The sequence below is a fragment of the Nilaparvata lugens genome, chromosome 10, assembly GCF_014356525.2.
Source record: "Nilaparvata lugens isolate BPH chromosome 10, ASM1435652v1, whole genome shotgun sequence".
In the NCBI taxonomy this organism is placed as follows: domain Eukaryota; kingdom Metazoa; phylum Arthropoda; class Insecta; order Hemiptera; family Delphacidae; genus Nilaparvata; species Nilaparvata lugens.
The window spans coordinates 30722475-30737431 of NC_052513.1; the positions used below are offsets into that span (position 1 = coordinate 30722475).

General features: G+C 33.6%; 1 protein-coding gene across 1 annotated transcript in view; it reads right to left on the reverse strand.

Annotated features, from left to right (window-relative positions):
- Nucleotides 1–442: 442 nt before the first annotated feature.
- The window catches only part of LOC111050425 (17-beta-hydroxysteroid dehydrogenase 13), a 53226-nt gene continuing 38711 nt past the window's right edge, over nt 443–14957 (reverse strand). The window contains exons 4-8 of the mRNA XM_022336744.2: nt 4948–5286; nt 3977–4106; nt 3343–3463; nt 2326–2439; nt 443–1724 (exon numbers count right to left, since the gene is read on the reverse strand). Coding sequence (XP_022192436.2) covers nt 1589–1724; nt 2326–2439; nt 3343–3463; nt 3977–4106; nt 4948–5286 — 840 coding nt within the window. The 3' untranslated portion in view covers nt 443–1588. The remainder of the gene's footprint in view (nt 1725–2325; nt 2440–3342; nt 3464–3976; nt 4107–4947; nt 5287–14957) is intronic.

Below are 14957 nucleotides of genomic sequence, written 5' to 3' on the forward strand. Positions count from 1 at the left end.
GGAAAAATGCTACCTATTTCAATTGGTTAATTCATATATGGAATACATTTTATGTCATCTATATAATTCACAAACACAGATAAGCCCAATGCATTTTGTTTAACTGTTTACTGTAATTACTAATTTTTCAAAAAACAAAGCATGCTAAGTTGATTGTTGATCAATAATTTGTTTTAGTTCATCTATAGTGATTAGCCTACAAGCCTACATGATAGTGTATATGAAATAAACCTATTGTGATCTGTACACACAATATTCCAGGATAATTTTTTGCAAATTCATGGAAGATTTTCACTGTTGAAAGGTTATTGGCTGAATAAATTCATGATATCTCTTGTGCATGAGTGCAAGTGATGAAAATGGTATAATATTAAGACTGATTACCTTTGATAATTATAAAAAACTGATTATAATCATTGGGGAGCACAAATAAATAGATGAATAATGGCACCATATTTTATTCAATAATAAATCCAGTATCGATTCATAAAAATAAGTGAGTGTCCAAAAATTTCAAATTTAAAATACTTATAACAAACATACAATCAAAAACGCAGAACTCCCAAATCTCATCATCCATTCAGAGACTTTCACAATAGACATATCACATAACTTATTAAATAGTTGCTATACATATTTTTATTGCTATTATAACGATAGGCTGAGCAAATCTTCTTTGAACTTCTATGCAAATATCCTATAGATGATAATAATAATGATCTTCAATTCTTATCATAAACAGTTTCATAGATATTATTAATCATCAAATAAATAATGGTGAAATATTTTTTCTATTGAGCTTATGAATTCACATTAAAAGATTTTGAGCATAATAATACTAGTCAAGTTTAATAAAACAGTTTGATTATTCTTTGTGTGCATTGAATGGATTGTAAGGAACTTCACACAAAAATTCAACACAAATTTCCATAACATCTACCCTTATTCAGAATAATTAGGCTGATTCCAATTGGCCATATTATTAAAACAATATGAAAAATTGGAAACATTTAACCTATTCTCATCTCACAGATTTAAACATTAAAACACAAAAAGTAAAACTTGAGCGTAATCAATTATTCTTGGTATATGGAAGACACAAAACAATAATGAACAAAATGGTCTCAATTATTGAGAATCTAATGACAATAAAATGAATTTAAAACAATACAATACATTGATCAATACATTGAAAAGGATGTTAAAATGATAATACAGTATGACAAAAGTCAGTAAATAGTTCATCGACCCATTCTTTTCTTTTAAATTGGATAAGTAATTGAAATTTGAAGGGATGTTCTATAGACATGCTTTCAAAACATTCTCACAGAATCTCCTCAAATTATAAATAAGATTAGATTTTCGCTATTGATTACACACTGATATTAATTTTATAGCGAATGTATCAATATTTTCTTCCGATATGAAAATATCGAAATATCGAAAATATCGAAAAATAATTCATATTCTTCATATCTCATGAAAATATATCGACACATACGCTATGATAAGAGTAGCAAAATTGAATTTCCAATAAATAATAGAAAAAATAGTATTTCTTTTATGAGGAATCAGGATGGTGAGGGTGTTATAGACTGGAGTTATCCAAAGATTTGTTGATAATGTGATTGGCTGCAGTTTTCTCCACCTCATTCTTGGACAGCACGTTGATCTTGGCGTAGAAAACGTCTAGGAGCTGGTCCTGAATGAATCTGGGCAAGAGCCTGTAGGAAAAAATAGAGTAATAGTTAATAGGTTACTGAATAGGAAGGAATAGGTTCAAGGAATATAAAAGGTACGTGAAAGCCACTTTAGAATCGTAACTGAAATGTATATTATCAGAGACTTGAGAGAGAAAATAAAAAATTAATGACTTTCAGGCTGTGTTCCACTCATTGAGATAATTATGAAGTCATGGATGGTAGGTAAAAACTTTATTAAAAGGTTGAATGTGATACAGTAGGAAATTCAACATTAGAAATATATATTCACCCAATTAATTTGTGGTGTCGCTGAACTCATTGTAAAACATTTATATATTTCACATGTCATTTCCTGTGAAACAAAGCTAATAGATTGTAACTGGAAGGTCTAGATGATAATGGACAATGTATTATATTGTAATAACAGGAAATTATTGAATGACATTGACTTGGCTATTAATCTTTTGTTCATACAGTTCATCCTTAAACAGAGAAGATGTTCAATAGTTTTGCATTGAACAGTAATCTCCAGAATTATTTTTACTAATGAATCTTTGGTCAACACTTGAGAAAGATTGTTGAACAATTATGATGAAAATGAGTCCACTTATACAATACTTACTTCATAACATGGATGTTGTAGTACATGTCTTCTGGGATGCTGACACTGAAATGGTCCTGCTTGATCCCATTGATTGTTGCATCAACCACCTCTTCGATTGTCAATTCGGGAAATCTGTAATTCAAAATAGGTAGAATCGTTTGGAATAGTACTTATTCATAATAGAAATACATAAATATCAACACAACAGAGAAAATAAATAAAATGGGAAGGTGTCTAAATGAAGAAAATAAACTTATCTACAATCAAAATACTCATTTTAGAGCAATTGATGTTCCATTGAACATTGAAGTTCAATCTAGAATTTGTTCCTAGCTTGAAAGTACCAGGTGAACCACCAAAAATTTATATTAATTTATTCCCGACTTGGACTTGAATCTTGAGTTGAAGTATATAAGGGTAAAAACCATCAATGTTTTTATCTAGAGCAACTGCAATAGTTTCTTTCTTCAGATTGTAACGGTACCCTATCCTACAACTCTGATGAGCTGTCTCTTATGTTCCCTGACTATGCCGTACTTGACTTGTCTTTCAAGTCTCGTGTTATTATTCTTCATCTGCCCATAATTTTTTATCACACAAAATCATTGTTCTCATTATTCTTATAACTCACACAATCAATATCAATATCATTAAAATTGATACTCATTGACATTAAGTATCTATTATCATTGACTTGATACTCACACAGGCATCAATATCATTGGAGGGAAATAATATTATAGGCTACGTTATGAGTCAAAATGAAGGTTTCTAATTCCTCTGTTAACAGAAAATTTTCATGCTTGAAGCATCTCAAATTTTTATTTACAAATCATGGAATTTGACACGAAACTATCACTCACTAGTCTTTCAGTGAGTGATATCACTCAGACACTGACTTTGTTTCCTGCTTATTTCATCCACTTTTTAAACACTCATTATAACCTATTTCCCTATAAATATTATGTCTGGGATTGAATTTAAGATATAATTTCCATATATTATGTTCTAGAGTTGTTTTCATGTTTTATTCACCTGATATTCCAGTTATTTGTGTATTCAGCGCTTGTGTTGATGAAGTATGGATGAACGCAGGTCAGTTTCACGTTTTTCTCTCCCTCTCTTTTCAATTCCTCACGCATACTTTCCATCATACCTGAAAATTCGATAATAAATTGTTCCATTATTTGTTTTTCATGAAGGATTCATTTCAAAGCCTCAAATCTAGTGGATAATCCATCAAATTTGGAACAGAGTATATGATCACAGGCAGAGAGGCTACACATTGTATTCCTGGTATCTCATTATACAGAATTCTTAAAAATAAGTGAAATTAATCTGAAGATGTTGAGAGACATGTGTCTGCTATTATCGTTGGACGGGTGAGTCGGGTGCTGACTTGAAGAGCTAAGAATCCGTTAAGAATAATTTATGTGTTTGGATAGTGCTTCCTATATTAGCTAGAGATCCATGTCATAAGTGACTTAGAAATTCAAGTCTCATTCATAAATGACTTATTCTCATTCTAGTCCTCCCTACTACTCTTAATTTGCACAATTTATGGTAGTAAAACGAAAGATCTATTAAACATGGTTACCATTCTTAGAAAGAATGGAAGAAAAAGATATGATATAATTGAAAATTAGTTAGAATCAAAGTAAAAGATCACCTCTGACAGCCCATTTGCAGGCAGCATAGACAGAACTGTAGGCCAATCCAGCAAATGAAGACATTGAGGCAATTGCAACGATATGTCCATCCTTGTTCTTCCTCATTGATGGCAGGAAAGCTCTGCTCATCTGAAATTTTAAAAATAGTAATTGAAAAAACTTTATTGACAGAGCTGGTTCAGATTTCGTGTCAGAGTTCTAAGGTCATCCCTGATTGATTCTAGTGCCAGCTGGGACCTCTGTTCTCGGTGTCTGGCTCGGACACCAGGATTTGGTGTATGGCTTGGGTCTAACACTCTCGGCACTATAGCACAGATACCGCTAGAACACAATTGGTGTCTTCCACTGGAGTCCCAGTTCGATAGACACACCAATACTAGGCCTCTAGGTATCTTGCTGGTGTTCCAGCCTGGTGTCCCAATGTAATCCGAGCCTTTGCTCCAGTTTATCGGACATTCGGACATAGATTGATAAACGAAAATTGAAAAATTTATGCATATAAGAAAATTTGTGGCTGTAACCACTTTGAGAAAATGCATGAGAAAAGGTATAGGTCAACTCACATAGAAATTACTGAACAAATTCACATTGATGACACTAATCACAGCAAAACTGACTACAGATTCACAACATTGACTTTCCTTAATACATTATATTCTACAAATAACTCAGCATAGTTGTTCACATTGGAAAAATTGAAATTGTCCTGATTAAGATTGCTCTAGTAAACATACTTCACAGACATGCCTTGTACACTCACTTATAGAGATGACTAAGCTGATTCACATTGATAAAATTGATCACCTAAAAATTGACTACAAATTTTATGAGAAAGAAATTTGAATGCTGACTTCTATTTATATAGTAGTAATGACTCAGCAGTTCAAATTGGAATTATGTAAAAATTCAAAACTGCTCACCGAGAGTGCTTCAGTTGCAACTACTTTTTGGACATGCCTTGTATACTCACATAGAAATGACTGAGCAAATTGACATTGATGACGCCAGTCACAGCACGATCAGCATCCTGATTCTCGTCATCAATCCGGTGTGACACAATAAGCGAGGCATTGTTGACCACATACACAACTGGACCCAGTTCAGCTTCAATCTTACGGCGCATGGCTTCAATCTCGTTCGGTTTGGCAACGTTGGCGCGGTACGCCTTGGCAACACCGCCTTCCTCGCCGATCATGCGCACTGTCTCCTCGCAGCCGACCATGTCGATGTCGGCGCATGCCAGCTTGCAGCCTTCGCGCGACAGGGCGATCGCCAGACCGCGACCTAAACCGCGACCTGCACCAGTTACCTGCAACACAGCACACTCTGTATAAACATTGTGCAAAACAGATCTAGAGACTTGATTTTCTATGGTTGACTCTGTATGAAACACTCTTTATAAAGATGTTGAACAGCAGAGCTTGGGACTCGATATGTTAAGCTACGTACAGACTTGAGCGTCACGAGATTCCACTATTCATCAGCTGATGCTACGATTATGAAATATGTACATTACTGTTTCTGTACAAATACTGATATAATCAGCTAATGAAAAGTGAAATACGCGTGTTCTTGGCGCTCACATCTGTACGCAGTATCGCAGCTTCAAGTGACTGGTATATTACACAAAGAGCACTCTGTATAATGGTGTTCAAAAAATGATCTTTGGACTTCATATTTCATTTTTGCACTTGCACTTTGTACTTGATACTTTGTGTTTGAGGCGTTCAGGAAATAAATTTGTGGATCATTATTGAATAGTATAGGGAGATTGTTTTATTTTATAGTGTATATAATATAAAGTAGTACATGAAAGCTGATTCTGTATTACGAAGTAGTATGCCAGGAGTGATCATCCCCCACCAAACTCTTAGACGCACCACCCTCCATGAAAAATTCAGCTACTCTCAATAAAAAATTCAAAAAACTGATAGTATTCATTTTAAACCCCACGGACCTCTTTTTTGAGACTTCCCCCCAAGATTTATATTTTGAATTTCAAGGAAGCAGTCTTCGTCTAAACTCCCGTCTTTGGGGAGCCCCTGAGTATTGTTGAAAGTATTATAATTTGTCAGTGATTGCGGAGTTGTTCTACAAATAAATATTTGAGACATAGGACACTTCTTATTTTCATACTTGAAGCTGTTTTAGAAGTTATAGTGTAAGTTTTAGAAGTTCGTCAGTGGTTCTCTGTATATATTTGGAACACAGGACGCTTTGTATAATCAGCTCGGAAATAGAAAGAGTTGGTTTGGAAAAATATTATTTAAAAAGATAGAACACAGTACAACACTCTATAAGATTGTGAAGATTTATAAGATTTGAACTCCTGGAGGCTCCAATGACGGAGCCTAGCTTTGCTTAAAGCTAAACCTCAAAGCTTAAAGCTTAACTTTGAACATACCATGTAAGTTATATTGTTTCCTGATAGTCTATACCTAAGTCAAAAAATAGCCCAATATAATTATATTTAGTAGAGTTTAATATGAGCTAATTAAAATTCTAGAAAATGAGTGTTGCCTATAAACTTCAATGGTAACAAAGTTCATTGGGTAAAACCATTATTCTGACGTAATGGAATTTTGGACAGCAAATAAAATTCCATATAAATCCTCCAATGTTTAGTCCAGCATACCGTATTACATACACATGGAAAGTAAATTATTACCAGGCTGCATCGCAGTACGCTACAAAGTTGTGAGTGAAACGCTATCAAATTATTACAGAATTTGATTATGAATATACTCGATGGAGTTCCGACGTCAAATATTTGATTTTGTGCCGGGCTTCACTTCGTTAGAGCTTTGACTGTGACCATCAAAGGGAATATTGAGGCTATTTTCATGCTCACATGAAAGCTCGCACAGCTATTCAGCCTTTTCACGATTTTAATCAATTTTTGTACAACTTTCCATCATAGAGAGAGTGACCTAGGTGAATGTATTTATTCGTACCTCCATTTTCAATCCTACTTTCTTCCGCTCCGAATCTGAATGAAGGGTTTGATCAATCAGGATTATTGTGAGATTCACTTTATACTGTCAGCATACTTTATGAAAAATAATACCAACTGCAACCGGTGTATCCAGTTGAAAAACAATTAGCTCACTTGGTTGTCGAGTCAAATTGGTTTATTTCGAGAATAGAAGGTTGTCTTTCCTGGTTGACAAGATCTACAAAACAATAAAAGAAACGCTTGCGCTAATTCAAACACTGGTCTAGGTGTTTTGTTTCCAAAAAGTCACTTCAGATCATTATATAATGATGAGATTTCAGAGGATTAGTTTCATGCGATAAAGTAGGTTTAGTTTTTATTGATTTGTAATTAGTGTTAGCTAGGCATGTTGAAAAGATTCCGTAATTTATTCATGTAAGTTGACATTATAGCATTAGATAGAGTGAATGAAGGATGATATAAGTACCAGATGCTATAAGAATTTATTATGAATATCTGATAATCAAGCGGCTTTCAGAAGTCGTAGATTTATTAAGATTTTTATCAATGATATGGTTGTTTCCATTAATTTAACGATGTTTATAATAGAGCTCATTAACCGTGGAATTCATTTATGGGTTCTACCTCAATATTATCATGAAATAAATAGAAGAATACATTGTAGTTGCAGAAATGAAAAAACAAAGACGTCAATTCATAGTATTAAAATTCAATACACAAATATGCAGTCGGATATGAATAAATTAATATTTCTAATATCGTTGCAAACCTGACTACATCTCTTTCAGCCTGAATAGTATCATGTGCATAAAGAGTAATTCCAATCCAATCTTAGCGAATGCATCTATAACCTTTAAGGTACAAGTGAGGTCTAGTTTTAGTTGACCGAGCGAAGTGAGGTCTAAGATTCAAGTCGACGGTTTTGCATTTCTCTTTTTGTTTATATTTTTGTTTTTATATTCCGCATTTACAGCGAAACGCAGCAATAGATTTTCATGAAATTTGACAGGTATGTTCCTTTTTGAATTTCGCGTTGACGTATACATACGGTTTTTTGAAATTTTGCATTTTAAGTAAAATACAAAAGGAAAAGGAGTCTCCTTTGAACGCCAATATTACCGTAAAAATCAGACTTTAGAAATTATTCATCATAAATCAGCTGTCTAGTGGACTATAATACTACCCGTTCAAAAACATCGAACATCTTGAAAATGTATCTTTCCATCAACGTTGTAGACAGTTGCAGTCAGACCAGATAACAGCGCTCACACTCACATTCCGGAACGACACGACACGGTACGATAGGACAGAAAGCTCTATGCTTATTTAGGATTTTTTCTAAACATTTTAAATTGATAAATCATCTATTAATTTTTGAAAAAACATAACAACAGGTCAATTTAACTTACTTAGCTACTCCACTGTTCACAGAACTACTAGTACCTTTCAGGTTTACTCGATAGGGTTTATGTTTATCTCAAGTAGGCTGTGTTCTCGGTTGACAAAGTGTATTCATTTCTGAGCAGCTACGTCACAGCGTCACGGCCCATCTATACTACGTCACTACTTGGCTCCTTGACGTCAGTACTTTATGAACCACACCTCATCCTGCATGCATTTGATAGCTGATTCTGTATTCAATGGGCCAGGTTCTTTTTTTCTTCAATCATTATAAATGATTATATGCTTCCGCTAGATTCATTCCCGCGAATAATTATTGAAGCCTTAATTTTCTTGTACGTAAATCACAAAAAAAACTTATAACTTTCATATCCTAACTCTCGGAGAAAACCATGGGAATTGAGATAAAGAAACAGGTTCATTTTCCAACCTCTAACAGTGACCGTCTGTTCACCATGATTATTTGTGTAAGAATAAAGGCATTTTATATAAATCTTTCATGTCGACTACGATGAATCTATACGCTCAGTACAAAGATAATTATTTTTATTCAACCGTACCGGACTCCATGAGTAATCAATTGGAATTGAAATATTCATGTATCTATTACTGGACATTCTTCGAATAAATTTTTTTCACTGCCCATTATGAAGCTTTTCAGTATACATCTCTTTTACATCTTCACAGACTACATTAGAACCAAGAATTTACTGAAACTTCTCATATTTTCAAGGATATTGTACAGATCTTGGTCGGATAGCTTGTTTAATTATATTCATATTGCTCGGAAAAATGACGCAAATCAATTCCCCTCAATCTATGGTAATTCAGTATAAGCAATAATAGGCCAGCTTCTCCTATATTGTCAGCATGACCTGGCATTCCACAACAAAAAAAACCTGACAAAACATCAACATCAACACACTCCAATAATTGCACAACCTGTTTATGTATGGACCCTCTTCTTTGAAACGGTTCTCCACGTGCCAAGGGTGTCCCGAAAAAGGGGGGATGATTTTAGGAGCAAGTGGTGTAGGGAGATTGGTGGAAGGGGATGTTTAGGAGTTAGTATTGGTGGGTGGAGGGGTAGGTTTAGAAGAAAATATGGTTGGGAGGGGTATGTTTAGTGTTGAGTAGGGGTGTGGAGGGATGGTTTTGGGGGTATAAGGGCGGTGAAGAATGAGTTGAGGGGTATGTTGTCCCCAGAAGCAATACAGTGTGACCACCTTGTTGGTTATAAGTCGCATTTTGACCCTCGTCCAGTCACTCAGTGCGTAAACGATGTCCATTCATATAGGCGTTGTGTACTGCCCCCCTCTTCAAGATTTTGTTGGGGTCACTGCATGTCCACTCACTGAGAAAAATGTCTTAGCCCCCCTCGGAAGAAGGGAAGGAAAAGAGGAAGAGATTTAGAAAGGGTGGACAAAATGGGAGAAATAGCAGAGGAAAAAGAATATTCATGAACTAAGAGAAGGCAGGGCTAAAATGGAAATAAGTAGAAATAACATACAAATAAATATGGAGTACATATTTATTGGAGTCAATAAATATGAAGTATATATTTATTCACAACTGTAAATTTACAACGGTCATAAACTAAGAGAATATGTTATGATGGGGGGACACAATATTAATATATTCTGCACTATATTGTATTCCTCATTGTATATCGTATTCATATCCATTTATCACGTGAAAAACATTAAAATTTTGGAAAGAAAAAACATGCTCCAGCCCAAAACTTCTCTTCCTAAAATTAGGGACTGAGTAGGCTATTTTCGAGAGTACTTTTGGCTAGGTCTATTTCTGAAGTGTTTCTTGTTTATTATGGACAATTTATGACTCATTTTCTTTCAGATGATCAGTTGGATCTCAAATATGGATGAGTATTTTATACTCTCAGCCAGTTACAACCACATCGATTCTTGAATTTTCGATTTTTTGCAATTCTTATGAAATCTACCAGATTAAACTTAGCGGACACATGAACCCGTCATCTCTTTGTCAAGTTGAGTTTAATCTAATAGAATTTAAAAGGACGGCAAAAGATCGATGTGTGTAAAACTACTAGACTTACAACCAAAAAGTGGAAGGGATTCACAGACATACGAGTTGAATCATAAGAATAGGTTACACAGAAAAATCATCATTCACCACAAAAATTGAGATGTTAGTAATGAAGTGAATTCAAATATCAAAATCACATTATCCTTTTACTCTCCCTGCTTTACTAACGGATAATTTTTTCTTTTTGTTTTTTTTCTAAGTGTATTTTTCTTCTAAAAAGCATCATGCAGTAACAAACTCATCGCATCTCACCTTCTATTAGCGAATCTATTCTTCTTCAAATACATTCGAATTCTTGAAACAAATTCAACGCCGATACAACAACGTTAAATCATTCAAGATCAGGATATCCGATTCCTAATCTTCAAATGTGAAGGCTACAACAAACAATTTTGTGATCGTTCGGCGACAAACCAGTTTGTTGAAACAAGTTGTTTGGTCGATCGCCTTCTGATAAGAAAAGGACAGAAGATAAACGCGGAACCATTCTGTGGTTAAAACGTTTTCGTGGATTGATTGTGATTTTTGTACATCAAATTGGGAAAGATGAATGTGCAGTTTTCGGTGGGTTTAATTGATGAAATTACTGTGCGGTAGTTATTGTGGATTGTATCAAGTGGTCGAGTATCAGTTACGTTTCTGGCGAGTTACCTCTGAGTGGCTTGCTCGGAGTAACTGACAAAAAACCGGAGACCTTAACCTAGATCTAAAGGAGCCGCGGTCAAAACAGCTTCCTGAAGCGTTGGCTTCAGACACGCGGACCTGTTATCGGTATCGCACCGACTGATGGGTCCACCAGATAAAATCTCATAATCTTTGTTTATGCTTATAATATCGGACAGTTTGTTTTTTATAATTTTTCCATCATTATTTTGGTCGATTATTTCAGTTTAGTTGCTTCTTCGCAACGATTATTTTAAATTAGTTGCTTCTTTTCAACAGTTTATGTTGTGGAACGTATTCTTAATAGGCCTAGATATGGGCTTCTCCAATAACTCTTGTAATTCAATAAATAATAAATATATATATAAATGATACTTATACTATAGTGTTGAGGAATAAAAAATAAATTGCACACCATGAAAGTTTCATACATATATTACACAAATAATGCAAAGATCAATCGAGGCAAAAAATATATATAGAGCGATAAAAAATATAATATAAAAATAGAACAATAATTGAAATCAATAAAAATATCACAGGCTAACTTTATATTCTAGATTTATGGCACGAATCATTACCATGTGCCTTTATCTTAAAATCATATGCATTCTTTTGCATGTAGCTGCGACATGCACTTGCTAATACTTGTCGACTTGGATAATTCAATCAAAAATATGTGCTCTAAGATCAGCTTGATAAATTAGCCACTAATAATCCAAATATATATATATATTAAAATCTCTAGTATTTAGTAGATTTATTTGTATCGCATATATATTTTTATCTCAGGGTGCAAGATTCGGCACCTGACGGAATAGGTAGAGCCATTCATCTAGTGAATTAGAACTATAATAAATTATCGCAAATTGTATTGCAAAAAATTAAATATTATATGCATATGTTTTAATAGCCTAGATTTCGTACTTCTTTGATTTAATAGAATTTCTAAAATATTGATCTATATTTTGCTTTCAAATAAATACCTTTAATACTAATTTTACTTGCGCAAGTATTACTCTTATTAATTTCTCAATTTATAATAAAACCCTTTCGGCGAGCTAGCTTTGATCATCAGATTAATTCGAAGCACTAGGGCGCCCATCACTAATTCAAATTTAATCACTCACGTGTCGAAAATCTTCTTGTAAGCCGCCGATGTCGATCCAACTCCATGTGGTCCGGGAATATGGTAGCCGGAATCGTCTCCTCCAAGGGGTTATAAATTTAATTAAAAATGAAAAATGACTTCTGCTTCACAATAGCATCACGAAGTCTTTTAAGAAATTTAATAATTTACTTTAACTTTAACTTTTACAAAATCATTAGTAAGGTACTTCGCTCTAAAATATTTGGGGTCCTCTTATGGTGGCATTTGGCTGGCGAGTGCTGGTTCTTCCTTCTCAAGTTTTACAGATCCTCTTTCCGACTTTCAAATTAGCATAAAATTTAAATATCTTAGTCCTCCGCCATTTAGGTTCAAATAGATCTTACAAAAAATACCAAAATATTGCTTAGATTATATGATTAATAATTTCTTTGCATTCGAGCCATATCGATAACATAGATTACACAAATTTTAACACAAAATCTAGTACATTTATATAAATATATAGAAATATTTTTGAACTGGCCTACAGTTGCCGCCTATTAACTGCCGTTTTACTATTGGTGCATGCAAATTTTATTCGGTATTCATGCGCCTGGTAACTCTTATTTCCTGAATACATTAAATTATTTTTATTTGGTTTTTTATTTATGCTCTTTGCATGCTAGTTAATATTCTATACATTAATATTAATTCCATGCTACCTAATAATTAGCCACGTGGACGGGTGTTTTTTCATATTGCACACCATCTGATTGCAATAAAGCTCTGCCAAGGGGTTTTGGTCAGATTCTACGTTCCTCGGTTTGATCGATCTCTAGGTCACCGATCCGTGAATACATGTACATAACCTCAATCTTCAAATATTTTATATAATAATCTATTTATGAGCAATAAACTTCCTTCAAATCCTTTTTAGGTTCTTGTACCATTTAGCCAGAATAAGCTGATGCTATCTAATCTTAGTTATTATCTATTTGGCGATATTAGCCAGTTACTTTATTTCAGACCTATTACTGTTTCTGTTAGGGCTTTTTGTCTACCCAGATTTAATATGTTACACGCGCCCCTGGGTTTGAATTCAAAATATTTGAGAATCACAATGTTTTTAATGAAAACCCACCCTTCAATACATCGATATACACTATACTTTATTTATAAATTATACTCTCATACTTCTATCACAGTTCGCAGACATATTTGCTGCATCTCCTTTATACCTTTATCAAATACAATAACAAATTCTCCTCCTCAACACACATAAAATATCATAAATATAAACTTCTAAACGTACTCCTCCTGACAACACTTAACATATAGTAATTTTTAAATTCGCCGCTTGCAGGGCCGCCAACCTAACTACACACATTTCATAATTCTCACAAATGATTCCTTTTAGACAATAATTTCGATTCACAAAACTTCTGGGCTTATATCTTATAGTATTTCTTAGGTCTTAATATAAATAATTTTCTATACATCAGGTACAATACTTTTCTTTTGCTAATGGCTCTTTGGTTTTGGTAGCTGGTATTCACTTTAAGTCTTTTTCAGGTAACAAACGTGGCATAATTAAAAGTAATAAATATAAAACATATAAATAAATATATCGACATTAATAAATATAATAAATAACAATAATAAATAACTTTTTGGGTACAGTATTTCTTTTTATAAACATATGTTCAACAGACGTCACATATTTGATTTAGGTGGCTTTGCTCAGCTGGTCGCTGTTCTACATTTCATAGTGCTACATGTTACATCAGAATTTGCTGTCGACTTTCATAACTAACCTAACTGCTCAATTTTTTCTCTTAAAAAGGTAATTAACAAATTTTAATTTTATTATCCCCGCTTGTGTCCTTTTTTATCTGATGTATATAATTTAATTACATATTTAAAAATTATTCTTTTTCTTATTGCAGGCTTCTAACGGCTGGAAGGAATTAAAACATTGGATTGTTGCCACGAGGTCCTATACCAATATTAAATTTATTAAGGAAGGTTAGTAATCGGTTTGATAATAATGTTTTCCTTGATTTCTTATCATATTTATTTCAAATTCTGTGATGTGGTTTGTAGAAATTTCGTGGCTTTCCCGTATCTTTTGGTTTTCTGCTTGTAGCTGTTGTAGGCTGGCTAGGTTATCTGCTGTTGATTTGTGAGGCTGTCCTATTGATAATTTTTTCATCATAAATTTAAAGCCCTTGTATCTCGTGTATTCTTTCAAATAACTCCTTGTTCCTTTAATAATAATTTCTTTTAATCTGTTCTTTTCCGATTCATCCTGCACTCTTAACTCATCATTCCTTTCATTTTCATTTAATACTCTTGATTTCGGTTCATTATAAATTAGTAGGCTCAAGACAATAAACATTTTTATAATATTAAATTTCCAATTATCAATACTAGATTCTTTCAATACCAACAATACAATATTTTCCCTCATATCTACAACACAGTATTTTATTAATATCACAGCCATTATTACAAACATTAAACACCATAACAAAACATTTATCATCTTTTTAATAGTATTATCTCTCATCATATAATATCCAGATACTTTTACTTTCTTAATATAATTCCTTATTTCTCTTGATTTTATCAACCACTTTCTGTCCATCAATCTCCACAAGTAATCCATTTCCTTATTATCCAGGCATGATTCCATATTTGTTTCATGAGCAGCTCCATTTTTAATCCATTCATTTGGTCCATTTTGCTGGTCACATCGCTGGTTTGCCCTCTTGAAGCGTATGTGCCGCGGATGCACGCCGTC